Below are 18559 nucleotides of genomic sequence, written 5' to 3'. Positions count from 1 at the left end.
GTTCACGCGTCGTCTTCTACGCAACCTCAGAGACTTACGGGAGCTTACTCCCACCCATATCATACAGCTAATTCAACTTGGGAACACAACGTTAATGGAGACCCTCTCGCTCTCCCCTTCTAGGCTTCTACCCCTGGCACCGACGATCAAAGATCAATGGCGACAAGCTCCAGCAATGGCGAAATGTCATTAAAGCCGCTAGCTCAACTACCCAATCACCCAAATGATTTGAAGCTAGCCCAATAACTAAAAATCAAAAACCTTAACCTCCATTCATCCCCAAATCTTATTACTCCTCTTAATCGCACCTCCGATCCCCCTGTTCTCACCACTGATTCCAAGCAACCAACCACTCCCTCCACCGTCAATTCATGTCCCTAGGAACCCTTACGTCGTACCTAACTCCGATGTCAGTTAACTATTTCTTGCAAGGATAAATGCAAAAATAGTATCAATTTTTTTATTTTTATGTGTATTATTAAAGTATTTTATTTTCATCACTTTGTATATGACTTTTGTACTTTAAGCATGTTTGTATTTATTATGGAAATGTTATGTGACCTTAAAGTGAAAATTGTTATGTTAATGAATGAAATGATTATAATTAAATAGATTTTTTTGATAGATTTTTTGATGTACAAGATGTAATAATATATACTATAAACAAGATATTATAGTTAATAAGTTTATGAAAACATATTTTTATTTTTGCCTTTAATCCAAAAATATATATAAAGCTTGGAACAAAACCAATTGATGAAGGAAGTAAATTTGGAAAGGGAACCCACTCTATTAATATTAAAGTGCTTATAAGATAGGACACACAAATTAAAGAATGATTAAAGATGAAAAAGGAAATACATATGTATAGTGTGAGAATTCATGAGTGTTCATTATTTAGAAACTTCTATTTATATTTATAGATATTTAGAAGGAAGTTTCTACACAACTTCTTTTTTTTAGAACCGGCAAATATTATTAAAGGATCACCGCCTAGCAAGGTACTAGGCGGACCCAGAAAAAGGAAGTTACAATTGAATTTGGATTACAAACATTTCAGTGGGCAAATACACCAATCAGCCCAACTATAATGACAATTGGCTTTCCGGTGTCTAAGCCAAGTGAGCACAAGAGACTTAGCGCTATCTAGAATCTAGAAGTGGGAAGTTCGTATGCTCCTAAACACCCAATCGCATCTTGCTTTCCATAGTAACCAAACTACACCATAACAAACACTAATTAGGCTGTTTCTCCTTCTCCAACATCTCCCCCAAGTTTTTACAAAACTGATGAGTTCCCCGATGGTTTGGAATTGTGGATTCGGAATATCGCACCATTTAAATACCAGATCCCATATAGTGCTCGCCACCGGGCAACGGATCAGGATGTGCTCCGTATCTTTGTCCTCAAGATGGCATTGTGAGCATGTTGAGTTTACAACTGTGACTCCTCTCTTCTTTAACGCCAAGTTGGTTGGGATACGTCCCAGATTAGCTTTCCAAATAAAGGTATTAACCTTTATAGGAATATCATGAATCCAAGGGATGATTACTTCGTTGTTCGTCGGCTCTATATTATCAATCTTTAGTCTGATCGACTCTACGTGAAAGGTACCATCCTCCGATAACGGGCAGTTCCATGTATTAGGTTCTGGGGATGGTCGGTGATCTCCAATGACAACATACAACATCGGAAGGCTATGAATCTGTTCCGCAGATGCAGGGGGTGCTCTCCATTCCCAAGTTTGGCCCTCCACTTGTATTCTTTGACTAAACCTGCAAGTCTTACGTCTTTCAAGCTGATAGAGTTCTGGGAATTTATCTTTTAGTGGCTCACCATCACACCACCCGTCCATCCAGAAGAGGGTGTCGTTACCATTCTTCACTTGTTTCTTTAAAATGTCATGAAAGCTTATCCCAACCTTAGTTAGATCATTCATCACCTCCGCCATATTGTTCTACACGTCTGGAATAGTTCTTTTTGATAAAACATTAGCAGGTTTGTTATGTAAATTATGAATACCCATAATTACACGGCTCCATAAGGCTGTTTTGTTTGTTTTTAATGCCCACCACCATTTGACAATCGTCGATATGTTGAAGGCTCGGAGTGAGCTTAAACCAAGTCCCCCTCTATCCTTTGGTGCAACGACCTTTTCCCACGATACCCAAGCAATTTGTACTTGTTATCACTCCTACCCCTTAAGAACTGTCTACGAATTTTTTCAAGAATGTCAATAACTCCCACCGGAGCCACAAATAGAGAGAAATAATAATACGGTAGGCTGCCAAGGACCGCTTTGGCTAAGGTTAATCTTCCTCCAAAGGAGTGCGCTTTCGATTTCCAAGGCGAAAGTTTAGAATAAAAACGATCAATTATAGGCTTCCAGTGCTTCTTTAACTTCATGTTCGTGCCTACAGGACCATCTTTAACTTCATGTTCGCGCCTACAGGACCAGGTATGTGAAGGGCAGCGAAGCTGGTTGACAACCCAAAGGTACAGCCCAACGAGAAACCTCAGACATATCAACTCCAACACCAAATACTCTGGATTTGTTGAAGTTGACCTTCAATCCTGACGCCACCTGAAAGCATCTTAACACCCTTGCTAAGTTCTTAATGTTGCTTTGACTCCACTCTCCCATCATCGGCATAGAACACGTGAGAGATTGATATTTCTGAATGTGGTATTTTTTTATTCCATGGAAAAGACCCTTCTGGCAAGCCACTTTCATTGCAATGTTGAGTCCCTCCATAGCGACTATAAATAACTTCTATCATGTTCTTGATAACGCTTAAGATCATTGTAAAAAGCAACAAAATTTCTAACTTCCAATTAAATTGATTCATAAGTGCTAGACCTTTTATTATGAGAAAAATTAATGTGTGAACCAATTAAATATGGCAAAAACATATTTCCATATGCAAAACTACCAAGAAAATTAATTGAAAAACACATCCACAAACTTGAGCCTAACGTTAGAAACAAACCACATCAATTCATGAAAAGTAACAAGTCTTTGAGTCAAAAGTTTTTGGTTAATTGATACGATTAAAGATGCTTGGAAAGAATAGACTCCACAACACCTTGAGCTATTGGATGATAAGTTTCACGCGCTTCTGAGAAAACCCTTTGTGCAAATATTTTCTCTTCTTCTTTCTTCACATTCCCTTGCACAAGTGCTGTGTACAATGGGCGAAGGTATTTCATTCTCCCCACTTCCTTTAAGGTTTTCTCCACAATGTTATAATATTCACTGCATCTTGAAGCAATGGCTAGTTGGAGGAATGCTACTTTCACCTCATAGTCCTTTGATTCTGATAGCCTGTATCTAGAATCCAAAGCTGTAACCTGCATCATCATCATCATCATCATCATCATCATCAAGATTTTACAATCAAAGATCATATTTAACATAAAGCAATTATTAAAGGAAACGATCATACCTGTGAAGCTTCAACAGATTTAGGGAGATTTTCCAAATAAAGCTCCCATTCCTGTCCATGCCAATTAGCAACTTCTTCCTCACTTGGCATCCTACCTTGCTTAAATTCATTTGCTAATGAAACTATCTTTTTATAGATATTAGAAACTGGCTCCATAGCATCAAAAGGAATACCAGTGCCTTCAGTCCATATCTTTAAATCAATCTCTTTCTCAATTCCAGGAACATTCACTTTCAAGAAATCAAGAAACATATAAGTATCAATCGATTGAAACTTAAATGCAGCTATGTACTTCTTTAGAAACTCATCAAAAGCCGGCCTCCCAATCTGAACATAACCCACAAACCAAATATAAAAATAAAACAAGATTCATAGAAAAAGAAATGAAAACATGATATATGAAAGAAGTAAAGAACCTGTCTTTCAATGCGCCATAGAAACTGAAACCCTTTCTCATATGGAACTTGAGAATATACATCATCTGGATCTACACCTTCTTGATTAGTTAAAAGTTTTGTGAACTCAATGTTATCTTTGAACCTTTCCATTTCATCAACCAAACCTTTCCAACCAATTCCTATATTCAAAGCAGCTATGTCTTCTCCTTGAACAGCCTCAACTATTCTTCTTTCTGCATAAGTTGTAAATCCCTCATTCAACCAGAAATGATCATTAGTTTTGTTGGTGATCAAATTCCCAGTCCAGCTATGAGCAAGTTCATGTGCTACAACTTGGGCACCACTAGCATCTCCTTTGATTACAGTAGGAGTTAAAAACACCATCCGCGGATTCTCCATTCCACCATAAGGAAAACTAGGAGGCAAAACCAGTAAATCGAACCTCTCCCAATCGTAATCCCCAAATAGCTTCTCTCCAACCCTAATCATATCTTCAGTACCTGCGAACTCCTTTGCTGCAGCATCAAGAACCGCAGGGACCGACTCTGCGAACACCTTAGTCCTGGGGCCCACTTCCCTAAACCCAATTTCTCCAACCGCGAAGGCGAATAAATAAGGTGGAATCGGTTGTTCCATGGTGAATTCTTCAACGACTCTTCCTTCTGCACACCATAAAGATTCATCGCACGCGAAACTTGAATCGCCCCCAGCCAACGGTGCTCTCCTTTCGACGTGTCTCGCGCTCATAACAGCTGATAACTGATGAGGAATGTTCAGCTTGGCATTGTATCGGACTCGTGATGCGGGTGTGTCCTGACACGGGAAAATCGACCTCGCATGGATGGATTGACACTGGGTATACACGAAAGGGAACTTTTTGTTGAACGTCTGTGGAGGAGTTAGCCATTGAAGGGCTGAACTAGATGGAGAAGTGACAAAAGTAATCAAGATTTTCGAATTGTTGTTGAGGGAAACGGTTAAAGGTTGGCCCTTTATGGGGTCAACGTCGGAAGAAAGACAAAATGAGAGTGGGGTATTGTTGATCGGGTCGATGACAGACTTTATGGTGAGTGACCGAGTGTCGAGGAGCAGATCGCCGGTATGTGGAGCGCATAGAGTGAGCAAGGCAGAGGATGAGATGGTGGAGGTGGAGAAATCGAAGTAGAGAGAAAGGGAGATGTGGGTTGTTAGGGGGTGGGTTGAATCGGTGAACGAGTGTGGATCAATCGGTGCCATTGTTGAACTTCTAGGGTTTTGGTGACGACGAATGTGTTTCTTTGTATCGATCGAGAGGGCAAACGCAGGAGCTAATCAAGGGATTTATTTGGTTTTGATTCGCAAGTGTAAGAATTGCAGCAAGCCTTTCTATAATAAAGTAACGCATTAGTGTAGAATTTGATTCGCAATATTATTAATTCATGTATTATGCACCAGGTAATAACCCGTGTATAAAATAAAATTATATAAAAACGATCAAAATCATAATCATTGATCTTAATTATATAGTTTAGTGACGTCCAATATGAAACTTATTGTTTCAAACTCATGATTGCTTCGACTTCTAATTATATTTTGTTTTAGCTTCTAGATTTAAAATATATTTTTTAAAATTATATATTTTTAAAATGCACAAATATGTTATGACTACGTAAGTTGAAGTCTTAAAATTAGCAAGTGAACAAAAAAAAAATGACATTTTTATATATAAACGGTTATATGTTAAAAAAGGTTAAATTGTTTATTAGAATAACTGTATTTTTTTCGTCAAATGTCTAGAAAAGTTGATTGTTTTTATTTTTTTTTTTGATAAAATTTCGTACGTTTGTTCCATTTTTCAAATTTAGCATGTGATATAACATAATAAGCAAATTAAACAAATAACCTTCGAGAGAAAATGTAGAAGCTATTTTATTTTTAAGGAAATGATAATCTTTGTTTTCTTTTATTTAGGGAAATTGATTAAACTAATCATTTTTATGTGTTTTTAATAAATATGAGCCATTTTTTTTCAAAATAACCACATTCTTCAGAATAGGTTGTTCTGGAACGTATTTCAAACTCTTTTTCGGGTGGGCCGGCCCATTTTGTTGTTTCCGGAATGCATATTCCGAAGTTTTGGTACGTGTTCCAAATCGGGAATTTGATTTTCAAAATCTGGAATATATTTTGAAAACATTTGGACCCTCGACTTCATTCCGGATCTTGCTCCGACTTTCCGACGCGATCGGGAATTTGGGTCATAACAACTTTTTTATTTGTGCATCACGACAGAGTTTTTGATGCATCCATTACACTGTCTTGTAAATCTAAAATCGGTGGGGAAATTCTTGTGGCATTGGAAGACAGACCGACATGCACGACTATGTTCTGGAATGCAGGTTTTGGTAGGTGGTTAGACATTCCTAATGTAGATGGGGATCCTTTGCTTCTACATTATATTTTTTGCCACGAAGTTATCATGGACCCCCGAAGCGAAGCAGAATAAATGGTTTTTGAGATTGGGTTACGAGCTTTCTTTCGGGAAAAAAGAATTTTGTTTTGTTACCGGCTTGTGTTTTGGAGATTATTTTCTTGCGTCCAATTCCGACGCCGCCTTTCGTTCCCGTATGTTTCCTATAGTTACGAGGAATGTGAAGAAGGTGTTTGAGCATTCGCTTAATGACTTATCGAACAAAGATGTGGTCCGTGTATGTCTCTTATATCTATTAGAGAAGGGGTTCAATAGGCGGTTGGCTAAACAACCTGTTTTAGATGAGTATTTGGCTTTGGTATCCGACTTTGATGAATTCAACAGGTTTCTTGTAGTTAATTTATTACAGATTATAATTAAGGTTAATTAAATATCATTACTAATATTATTTAGAAATTTATTTGAGAACTTTTTATATCGCATATATCCATGGAGAGGGTACTTTGGGATAAACTGTACTCACAGCTAATTATTGTATTTAATAAGGTTGACAAGCATAAACCTAACTTGTCCTCAAGTTAGAACAAGACTAAAATGAGCTCGGGGTGAGCTAAACTAAAAAGGAAAAAGAAAGATACCATAGAACTTGGTCAACATCAGTCAACATTGTCAGAATCAGTCTTTCATGGACCCTACGCATCTTCAAAATGTTCCCCGCTTTAGAACCATAAACCACATTCTCAACCACCTGATGGGCGAATAGATCACGGCTGGATGTAGTCGCGGTGTGCAAGACAAATGAAACAGAGGATGCGCCCAGTGGGGGCACTTTAAATCACCAATGTAGACCATAGTGCATGAAGGAAAGGCGCCTCTTCACACACTATGATTCCTACACTTGTCAGGCTAAAGTGTATAATAACGAAATAGGGTTTTGCAGCGTGGCCTCCGGGCAAACATCCGGTTTCAGAGGCTTCTCCCTTGTACTGTCCTTTACAGTTTACCGTCTCATCGTCATAGCCTTCTCACCAAAAATCAAAAATAAAAATAAAATAATAAAAATTCTACTTATCCTAAATCTAAACCTAACAGCTTAAATCTTCAATCTTGAACTTCTGTTATTTGGTCTTCAGCCTCTATGTAGCTCGATCTTTTTTTTTTAGAGAAGTCTTGAACTTGGATTCTTGTTCTTCTTTTTGTGTTGCTCTTTTTCTTCATTTTTATTCTTTCTTTTTATTGCTTTTCTTTAATCTTCTTCATTGTTTCTTTTTGTCTTCACTTTTCCAATTTCTTCATTTTTTTGTGTTTTCTTCTTGGAAGGTCTAAGGAATTTCACCATGTAACATAAGACTCCAATAGTGAAAATGGAGTAATAGATGGAGGCTAACATGAACACCTAATGATCATTGACAATGTGTCAAGATCTACTAAAAAGGGGTGGGGAATGACTCAAAAATGGATGTTACCGAAAAGACTTGGTCCCAAAAGATGTGAATTGTGGGACCCACTTCAAAGTTCATCAAGCACCTCAATGCAAGGTGTGATAAACAAAATCTATCTAACTATCTAATCTAGACCCCAAGAAAAATGATGACCTATTTTAAAAAAGTGGTGAGAATCTAACTAAGCAAAGCTCGGACGAGACTCAGGAGTACTAAGGGGTACTCCCCCCAAAACCAAGATGCGAGTCTTCAATGTCTTCAAAATACCTTACCAGGCTAATCTTTGCTCGCGCACATCGGTTTGACCAACCACATCCCTCCGCACCTAGACCCAATCAAGCTACCTGCATCTGACCCCCACACAAGCGGTCTCAAAGTGGTCTGTGAGGCTCAAAACGTGTCCCATTTCTCAAATACAAGGAATTTCATATCAAGACCCGGGACCAATCTATGATTCAATACTTATGACTCGGCGCTATGGTACCTGTAGGGATGAGAAGACAAGAGAGAACAAAAATGCATGAACTTAAACTAGAATGCATCTAAAAAGTATGAAAATTAGAAAAGAAAGAAACAAAATATGCAATATTTTTGAATTTTTTATGCAATTTTTATGAATGACCTAAATGACTTACTCTAAATGCAACAATATACAATCAAAATGCAATCAAAAAATAAAAGATAAAGAATACCTCACCCCAAGCTTAAAATTAAGCATTGTCCTCAATGCTTAGGATGAGAGTAAGGAAGGATCATACCGGGATCAAGGTGGAGGAGGCTCGCGAGGATGGTATAGAAGCAACACATGGGTCGTACAATGATGTGTGGGTTGAGTTCTTGGCCGCCTAAATACACATGGATGAAAGCTTGGTCGCGCAAAGGAAGCATATGAAATGGCTCGAAATTTTATTATGAAGTGGTAGATTTGCGCGGGTACCCTCACAAACTTTGCACGGGCGAGGGGCAGCCGCGCGCATACATCAGATTGCAACTCGTGTGGGGGTAGTTTGAGCTCGGATTTTGCGTGGGTAGGGTTGGGTCGCGCAACGTTTACGCGGGTACCCGCGCAAGTTGCAGATTTTGACATTTTTTGCAATTTTTCGCTCTACATGCTCCGGTTTTCTTCCATACTTTACCAAGATCCTTGCTAAACCTCAAGATGCTTATTTTTGACCAACTTCAAACCTAGAAACATCAAAACTTCAAGCGGAAATTATTTATTTACAATGCATTTATTTAACGTCTTTGCCAAGACATAGCCTCGCTTTCATCAACCTTTATAAATCGGAGTTTCCAATGTTACATTGTCAAATTATCCCGTGTCAAAGCCTTCATAAAATGGTTTGAAACGATGCCCATTCACTTTGAATATTCGATTTGTTTCCAAACTCTTAATATCAACTGCACCGTGATTAAACACTTTTATAACAATAAAAGGTTCGTGTCATCGAGATCGCAATTTTCCCAGGAATATCTTTAAGCGTGAATGATAAAGAAGAACTTCTTGACCCGGAATAAAGTGTTTTTGGGTTATGTGCTTGTCATGAAATGCCTTTTTCTTCTCTTTGCATCTTTTGAACCTTTTAATTATCTTCTTCTTGACCACTTTTATCAATGGATGATTCAATCTTCTTTGAACCTCTCTCTTAGGCTTGCAATAATCTTCCATAAGAATCTTGTGTGTGCATACTTTAGGGCTTATCCCGTTTATTGGCTCAATCACATCAACCCGATACAATGGAGAAATATTGCTAGGGTGCCTCATTGCTTTAAATATGTTGAAGTGAATGATCTCTCCATCAAACTCCATAGTAATTTTCCCTTTATGAACATCAATGATCGTGTGAGCGGTATTCATGAAAGGTCTTCCAAGGAGGATCATAGATGATTTGGAAGGAGTCTTCTCTTCAAGATCAATGACATAAAAATCCACGGGAAAAACAAGTTGATTAATTTGTACTAACACATCCTCCAACACTCCTCTTGGAGATACACTTGACTTGTCCGTGAATTGAATGATTACTCCGGTTTCTTCCAAAGGTCCAACATTGAGAGATTGAAAAACTGAATATGGCATCACAATGATCGAGACTCCAAGATCTAACATGGAACTTTCGACATGCAAATCACCAATGGTACAAGGGATAGCAAATATTCCCGGATCCTTGCATTTGGGAGGTAACTTCTTTTGGATAACCGCAGACACGTTTGCATTGACTTGAATCTTTTCATTTGCTTTGAATTTCCTCTTCTTGGTGCACAAATCCTTGAGGAATTTTGCATAACTTGGAATTTTCTTAATAGCATTCAATAGTGGAATGTTGATTTGGACCTTGCGGAAAATTTCAAAGAATTCATTTTCTTCCTTTTTTTTCTTCGAAGCGGCTAACCGGGAAGGAAAGGGTGGTGGTATGACCAATGGGTTTATAGGCTTGTTGGATGATTCAAGTTGCTCAATGTTTGGAACAACCGGTTCCTTTGGAGGAACTACAACCTTTGAAGTTTCAACAATAATAACTTCATCTTCTTCTTCTCTTGAAACTCTTTTGGGGTTGCTTTCTCCAAGTGTTTTCCCACTTCTCAAGGTTATTGCACTCACATTGGGATTCTTCTCGGTTTGAGATGGAAGTTTACCCCTTTGTTCCATCTTGTTGAGAGCGGTGGCCAAGTCTCTAATGTGTGCTTGAATGTTGGAGAAAGTGTTCTTGGTCTCTTGTTGAAATTGGGTTTGGCTTTGAGCAAGAGAAGTGACGAGTTCTTGAAGACTCATTTGATGGTTACCACTTGATTGGCCTTGTTGATGAGGTTGTTGGTATTTTGGAGGGGGGTGATATGTTTGTGGATATGGAGGTTTTTGTGATGGGTATTGAGAAAATTGGGGTCTCATTATAACATTTGGTGGGTTTTGATTTGGTGGGTATGGGTTGTTTGGGTTATTCCTCCAATTTTGGTTGTATGTGTTTTGAAATTCCATGGGTCTTGGTTGACCTTGATATCCGGCCATTGCATTAACATCCTCCGGTTCACTAGCAAGTGTGGGACACTTATCCGTATAATGTCTCGTCATTACACAAATACCACACACCATCAATTGTTGACCACTTCCCACCACCATTTGACTTAACACATTAGTCAAAGCCAAGAGCTTTGATTCTAAGTGTTGGGTGTTACTAACTTCACCAACCACTTGTGGGGAATTTCTCTTCATTTCATTTTGAGTTCCAAAGTTCCTTTGGTTTTGAGAAATGGTTCCAAAGAGTGATCTTATCTCTTGAGATGTCTTGTTGTAGTATAGTGGTAAGTATTCTCGCCTGTCACGCGGGTGACCCGGGTTCGATCCCCGGCAACGGCGCCAAAACTTGGTGGGATGTCAAGTCCACCAAGCAAATTACACCCTTTGTTTGCAAATAAAACGTAATATAATGGTAAAAAGGGGTATCGATCCTCAGGGAAATGGTTGTATTCAATCACCAATGCAATCCAATAGAACTAGTGTAAATAAACTAACTAACTACAATTAAACTAAAAGGGGGGTGTTGTGATTGCTTGAAAACTAAAAGGCTTGAATAACTAAAAAGCTTGCAATTAAGCAGGATGATGAGATGCTCAAATATTGATGAGAATTGGTTAACCAAGGCAATTTAACACAATGAACATTTGTGTGTGTATCATTAGGATTCAATATGAAGCTTATCATTCATCCCAAATTGGTTATAGAAATCATGAAGCATGATATGCCAAGATTCCTCATAAGTAGTATGGAGGTTGGGGAAGCCCACAACACACCTTCTTAATCAAAATCAAAGATCCAAGTGAAGCAATTGAACCCAATTTGATTAGCCTTAAGAATGAAGGAATCCCCAATTCCTAGAGGATGTCAATGCTTACACATCCATAAAGGAGTTATGATTCATAAGCTAGAGATGATGTCTACCATCATAAAGTCCTTGTTCTAACTAAATTCAATGATTCAATGCTAAACCAAAGAAATAAACCAACAATTGCTTATTCAAGTACCAAGCTCATGATCAAAACATTAAACAAGCATAGGAAATATGAACTAGAACCATAAACATAAGATAAATGATAAATAAACATGAATCCTTCAAAAACCCACAAACATTTAAAGGTTTTAGCCAAGGCTAACCAAAATAGAGAAATTAGCCACTCGTGGCAATAGAATAACAATCACAAAAGTCTAATTGCATAAAGAAACTACCAATAACTTGGAAAGATGAAAAGAAATGAGTCTCAAGCTCCAAAATCGCCTTCTTCTGGTCTCTAATGGTGTAAAATCAAAGTGATAGCTGATAGATCCAACCCCCCAAGGTAATGATGTGTCAAATGACCAAAATGCCTAAAACTGGGCAGTTGCACGGGTACCCCCGCGACGGAGATTCCACCCGCGCAAGTGCTGCTGGAATGCTATTGGCTCATTTTTCCTCCACTAACCATCCCACTACCAAAGATTCCCTTGGTCCCCTCCATATCCCACATGATTCAAATTAACCAATCAACTTTTAGCTTCAAAAATGGATGCTCCAAGCCCAAAATAAAAGTCCAAGATCCATCTTCACAAGCCCACTTCATCCAAGCCTTTAGTTTTTTAAGCCCAAATTTTCTTTGGTGGATCCGCCAAACCCAATAATGCATCGGAAAGCCCACTAAGCCCAACTCCAGTAAAACCACAACCGCAATGAGCTCCAAAACCCTCCAAAATTCCTCATGCAAAATAAAAAATCCCCGATACGATCCATGATAAAGAAAATAAAGAATATACAATGCAATACTAATAAAAAGAGCTAAAAATCTAAAATAAACTAATAAAAATAAGGAAATAAAATAAGCTATCATTAAGGTTAATTAATTATTATTAGTAATATTATTTAGAAATTTAATTGAGAACTTTTTATATCGCATATATCCATGGAGAGGGTACTTTGGGATTAACTGTACTCACAGCTAATTATTGTATTTAATAAGGTTGACAAGCATATACATCTAATGGAACCAAAAGAGAAACAACTTCAAAAAGTGACTTACACCTTAAACGCATTTTTATATGCTTTCAAGGTAATTACCTGATTAACAATTTATTATTTTTTTTGTTTGCTAACATTCTAATAAATGATTTTTTCAGATATGGATTCTTGAAACTTTTCATGTGAGCAGTTTGTTTGGTACCCAACAAGAGAATATGATCATTCGGGCTGTTGCATGGTCGAAACTGAGGCCTTTACAAAAGACTCACCGCAACTAATTTATAACAATCGACGGCGTATTGTTACTTATATATTTTAAGATTTTCTTTTATATGTATAGTTTATGTTTATTTATAGTTTTATAATTTTGTTAGCAGGATAACAGACTTGTACAGAAGTTGGAGACGACAGAAGCTGAGAGTCGTTCTGAATGGTGGATAGTTAGCTCAACATAGATTGATCGTACTGATTTTCCCGACACATAAGTTCACAGGGCACCTTCCTGTTAGGCGTGTCAAACCCAACAAATGATAGGGGTACAACAGACTCCAAATACACTGCTTTAATGCACTAAAAAGTAGTACAAGGCAAGCAGGGTCGAACCACAGAGACACGGGTTAAAAGTCTATACCTCTTTGCGCAAGGTACTTTGGTCACAAAGGGGGGTTTTGTTAGCAAATGTAAAATAACAAAATAACAATCTACTTTAAAAGCATGCACAAAATGAAATAAACTTGTAAACAGTTTGATTGAATGGTTATAGTTCTAGTTCTCAATGTTGTTGTTCAAATTGATTATGACTTGATGTAATTAATGATTGCTATTCTAAGTTGGTACTAAAAGATATTAACACGCTCTAATACCTCTCGCTTGCCAAATTATCTAACCAAAACACGCTCTTTGACTAGACCTAGCTTTACTAATTCAACAAAACTTGATGGGTTGTCAAGTCCACCAAGCAAATTACACCCTTTGTTTGCAAATAAAACGTAATATAATGGTAAAAAGGGGTATCGATCCTCGGGGAAATGGTTGTATTCAATCACCAATGCAATCTAAAAGAACTATTGTAAATAAACTAACTAATTACAATTAAACTAAAAAGGGGGGGTGTTATGATTGCTTGAAAACTAAAAGACTTGAATAACTAAAAACTTGCAATTAAGCAAGATAGTGAGATGCTCAAATGTTGGGAACAATTGGTTAACCAAGGCAGTTCAACACAATGAACATTTGTGTGTTTATCATTAGGATTCAACATGAAGCTTATCATTCATCCCAAATTGGTTATAGCAATCATGAAGCATGATATGCCAAGATTCCTCTTAGGTAGTATGGAGGTTGGGGAAACCCACAAGACACCTTCTTAATCAAGATCAAGGGTTTAATTGAAGCAATTGAACCCAAGAAGTTAATTAGCCATAAGAAAGAAGGAATCTCCAATTCCTAGAGGATGTCAATGCTTACACATCCATAAAGGAGCTATGATTCATAAAATAGAGATGATTTTTACCATCATAAAGCCCTTGTTCTAAGTTAATTCAATGATTCAATGCAAAACCAAAGAAATAAACTAACAATAGCTCATTCAAGTGCCAAGCTCATGATCAAAGCATTAAACAAGCATAAGAAATATGATCTAGAACCATAAACATAAGATAATTGATAATCTAGCATGAATCCTTCAAAAACCCACAAACATTCAAAGGTTTTAACCAAAGTTAACCAATATAAAGGGTTTAGCCACTCATGGCAATAGAACAACAATCACAAAAGTCTAATTGCATAATGAAACTACCAAAAATCTGGGAAAGATGAAAGGAAATGGGTTTCTAGCTCCAAAATCACCTCTCTCAGCTCTCCAATGGTGTAAAATCGAAGTTATGGCTGCTAGATCTGATCCCCCAAGGTTATGGTGAGCTAAATGACCAAAATGCCCAAACTGGGCAGTTGCGCGGGTACCCGCGCGACGAAATTTCCACCCGCGCAACGAAAATTCCACCCGCGCAAATGTTGCTGTAATGTTATCGGTCCTTCATTCCACCACTCCACCCTTCCACTACCAAAGATTCCTTTGGTCCCCTCCATATCCATGTGATTCAAATCAGCCAATCATCTTTTATCTTCAAATGTGGATGCTCCAAACCCAAAATTAATTATCCATGATCCATCTTCACAAGCCCACTTCATCAAAGTCTTTATCTTTTTAAGCCCAAATCTCCTTTGGTGGATCCGCCAAGCCCAATAATGCATCGAAAGCCCACAAGTCCGTCTTCACTCTAATCCATAATCGTAATAAGCTCTAAACCCCTGCAAAATACCTCATGCAACATAAAAAGCACCCGGTACGATCCATACTAAAGAAAAATAAATAAAATACAATGCAATAATGATAAAAAGATCTAAAAATCTAAAATAAACTAATAAAAATAAGGAAATAAAATAAGCTATCAAATCACCCCAAGCTTAAACCTAACTTGTCCTCAAGTTAGAACAAGACTAAAATGAGCTCGGGATGAGCTAAACTAAAAAGGAAAAAGAAAGGTACCATAGAACTTGGTCAACATCAGTCAACATGGTCAGAATTAGTCCTTCATGGACCCTACGCATCTTCAAAATGTTCCCCGTTTTAGAGCCATAAACCACATTCTCAACCACTTGATGGGCGAATAGATCATGGCTGGATGTAGTCGCGGTGTGCAAGACAAAGGAAACAGAGATGCGCCCAGTGGGGGCACTTTAAATCACCAATGTAGACCATAGTGCATGAAGGAAAGGCGCCTCTTCACACAATATGATTCCTACATTTGTCAGGCTAAAGTGTATAGTACGAAATAGGGCTTTGCAGCGCGGCCTCCGGGCAAACATCCGGTTTCAGAAGTTTCTCCCTTGTACTGTCCTTTACAGTTTACCGTCTCATCGTCGGGGCCTTTTCTCACCAAAAATCAAAAATAAAATAAAATAAAATAATAAAAATTCTACTTAACCTAAATCTAAACCTAACAACCTAAATCTTCAATCTTGAACTTCTTTTATTTGGTCTTCAGTCTTCTTTGCTGCCTGATATTCAGCTTTCTCGAATCTTCAATTTTTTTTTTTGAACTAAAGCCTTGAACTTGGACTCTTGTTCTTCTTTTTGTGTTGCTCTTTTTCTTCATTTTTTCTTCTTTGATTTTGTTGCTTTTCTTTAATCTTCTTCATTGTTTCTTTTTTTTTGTCTTCACTTTTCCAATTTCTTCATTTTTTTGTGTTTTCTTCTTTGAAGGTCTAAGGAATTTCACCATGTAACATAGGATGGAGGCTAACATGAACACCTAATGATCATTGACAATGTGCCAAGATCAACTAAACAGGGTGGGATATGACACAAAAATGGGTGTTACCGAAAAAACTTGGTCCCAAAAGATGTGAATTGGGGGACCCACTTCAAAGTTCATCAAGCACCTTAATGCAAGGTGTGATAAACAAAATCTATCTAACTATCTACTCTAGACTCCTAAAAAAATAACCCATCTTAAAAAGGTGGTGAGAATCTAACTAAGTAAGGCTCGGACAAGACTCGGGAGTACTAAGGGGTACTCCCCCCCCCCCCCAAAACCAAGATGCGAGTCTTCAATATCTTCAATGTACCTTACCGGGCTAATCTTTGTTCGCACACATCGGTTTGACCAACCACATCCCTCCGCACCTAGACCCAATCAAGCTACCTGCATCTGACCCCCACACAAGCGGTCTTAAAATGGTCTGTGAGGCTCGAAACGTGTCCCACTTATCAAATACAAGGAATTCCATATCAAGACCCGGGACCAATCTATGATTCAATACTTATGACTCGGTGCTCTGGTACCTGTAGGGATGAGAAGACAAGAGAGAACAAAAATGCATGAACTTAAACTAGAATGCATCTAAAAAGTATGAAAATTAGAAAAGAAAGAAACAAAATATGCAATATTTTTGAAATTTTTATGCAATTTTTATGAATGACCTAAATGAGTTACTTTAAATTCAACTATATACAACCTAAATGCAATAAAAATAAAAATTTAAGAATACCTCACCCCAAGCTTAAAATTAAGCATTGTCCTCAATGCTTAGGATGAGAGTAAGGAAGGATCATACCGGGATCAAGGTGGAGGAGGCCCACGAGGGGGGTAACCGTCGTCGGGGCGAAAGTGATACCAAAGATCCTCTATGTAGTTGTTGGCGCGGGCTTGCTGCTCCTCGATGCGGCGAATGGCTGTTGTATTCCGATTGCCCTGGAGGCGCAAGGAAGCAAGCTGACTGTAGATATCAAGAGGAAACTCGTGTTCGGGATCTGGCTCATTGCGTTGTGGATAAGAGTGGTACTCATGTTGTGGCTCAAAATGGGCTCCCGAAGGCTGACCATAAAGGGGTGGTGGCAATTGTTGGATCGGGAGGTCATAATGGTCTTCGGTTTCAAATGGACTACCAGCATTGGAATGGTCGACCTGCATTTCATCATCATTTCCTGCATCATCATCATCGTGTAACTCTTCAGGTAAGAACCAAGTTTCGGGGTCGCTGGTGGAAAAGGCGGAGATGCTAGGATTAGGCAAGATGTAAACTGGCTCCTTGATATGATTGAGCCAAGAAAAATGGTTATGACGGGTAGGATGAGGCATCAGTAATTCCATCCGGGTGAGGGCTATGCAGTCAAGGAGGTAGAGAGGTGGATCATCCACTGGCACATACTCAGACTCGGGAAAGTCAAGGCCCACACCCAAACCAATTAGGGTAATGAGACCTCCAATGCAAATGTCGCCAGTGGTCTTCATGCGAATGCTGTCACATTTATCCAGAAAAAAGGTGGTGAAACCGGGTAAAGACCAACGCCGATGGTTCATGCAATAGAGGAAATAGAGCTCGACTGTGTTGATTTGTCCCGGCTCGTGACGGGTAAAGATGGAAGTTGAGAGGATCCGGTGAGCAATTCTCCAACAAGGATGGATGATGTAAGGATCTTTTTGTCGACTTGGATTGAAGTTTGGAAGACTTATGATTTGAGTCCAAAACTCTACATTAGGTACGCGTTTGAATCGAGTCCACTGATGGCTATAGATGTCGGTGTTGTCGTTATCGTATGTGCCCATGATAGTGTTGAGGGTGTCGTAGGTGAGTCGGTGCTGTCGACCCTGGAGTTTAAATGTGAGCACCCCTGCCGTGTCATCCCATACATAAGTGGAAAGGAACTCTATTGTGGGTTGTTGGTAAGTGCGCGCGGAAAGAGCGAGGAACTCGTGCCAACCGATGTTGAAGAACAGCTGTTGCAGGCAATCGTCAAGGCCAAGGTACATCATGGAATCTTGGTGGTAAAATTTGGTGGCTCGAATTGCACGTTTTTGGAGGTTTGACTTGAATTGTTTGATTTGCGCGCTAGTGAGGACAAGGTTACCCGCACGATCGGTATTCTCGGTTGACGCTTTTTTTGTGGATTGCGAGGATGAAGCCTCACGGGAAGAACCATGAGAGGCGTGAATGGTTTTGTCCCTTGCCATTACACCTATCAATATAATCTAACAAACAACAAAAACTTGGCCAAAATTATCCCTCACACTCGCCTCACACCAATCCAAACAAACTAAATAATAAGAATATAATCCGGGCAAATATTCCAAACTTGCAATTTGGTACAATTCAATGCAATTCAATCAATTCAAAGCAAACTAAGTCCAATTCAAATCAATCTAATGCATAACACAAGCTAATTTAAATTAGAAGTTGAATGCGATAAAATTAAAGAAATGTACCAAATTCGTGTGTTGAAACTCAAAAAGAAATTCGCTAAAATCGCACCCCAAGCTTGAAGTTGACCCGAAAGATTGAATCTTTTGAATATCCGGAGAGAAACAAAAATTTGGAA

General features: G+C 38.5%; 2 protein-coding genes across 2 annotated transcripts; both read right to left on the bottom strand.

Annotated features, from left to right (window-relative positions):
* Positions 1–1146: 1146 nt before the first annotated feature.
* Positions 1147–1951, bottom strand: LOC145130151 (uncharacterized). The gene is made up of 2 exons (XM_079064994.1): positions 1346–1951; positions 1147–1218 (listed from the first exon to the last, which is right to left on the bottom strand). The coding sequence occupies exons 1-2, from the start codon at positions 1949–1951 to the stop codon at positions 1147–1149; spliced, it is 678 nt and encodes a 225-aa protein (XP_078921120.1).
* Positions 1952–2914: 963 nt separating this feature from the next.
* LOC145132454 (peptidase M1 family protein) lies at positions 2915–5227 on the bottom strand. Its single transcript, XM_079067235.1, has 3 exons — positions 3863–5227; positions 3447–3773; positions 2915–3351 (listed from the first exon to the last, which is right to left on the bottom strand). The coding sequence occupies exons 1-3, from the start codon at positions 5078–5080 to the stop codon at positions 3052–3054; spliced, it is 1845 nt and encodes a 614-aa protein (XP_078923361.1). The 5' UTR covers positions 5081–5227; the 3' UTR covers positions 2915–3051.
* Positions 5228–18559: the final 13332 nt, after the last annotated feature.

Source organism: Lactuca virosa, chromosome 8 (assembly GCF_052849685.1).
Source record: "Lactuca virosa cultivar CGN04683 chromosome 8, Lactuca_virosa_CGN04683_v6, whole genome shotgun sequence".
NCBI lineage: Eukaryota > Viridiplantae > Streptophyta > Magnoliopsida > Asterales > Asteraceae > Lactuca > Lactuca virosa.
This window is presented reverse-complemented; position numbering and strand designations above follow the sequence as displayed.

Excerpts from the sequence above, each read along its gene's own strand:
- LOC145130151 (XM_079064994.1), bottom strand. The coding sequence starts at position 1,951 with ATGGCGGAGGTGATGAATGATCTAACTAAGGTTGGGATAAGCTTTCAT. Across the intron at positions 1,219-1,345 it reads CGAGCACTATATGGGATCTG|TTTGGTTACTATGGAAAGCA; the intron begins GTATTTAAATGG and ends GTTATGGTGTAG.
- LOC145132454 (XM_079067235.1), bottom strand. The coding sequence starts at position 5,080 with ATGGCACCGATTGATCCACACTCGTTCACCGATTCAACCCACCCCCTA. Across the intron at positions 3,774-3,862 it reads TATGGCGCATTGAAAGACAG|ATTGGGAGGCCGGCTTTTGA; the intron begins GTTCTTTACTTC and ends GGTTATGTTCAG. Across the intron at positions 3,352-3,446 it reads AATCTGTTGAAGCTTCACAG|GTTACAGCTTTGGATTCTAG; the intron begins GTATGATCGTTT and ends ATGATGATGCAG.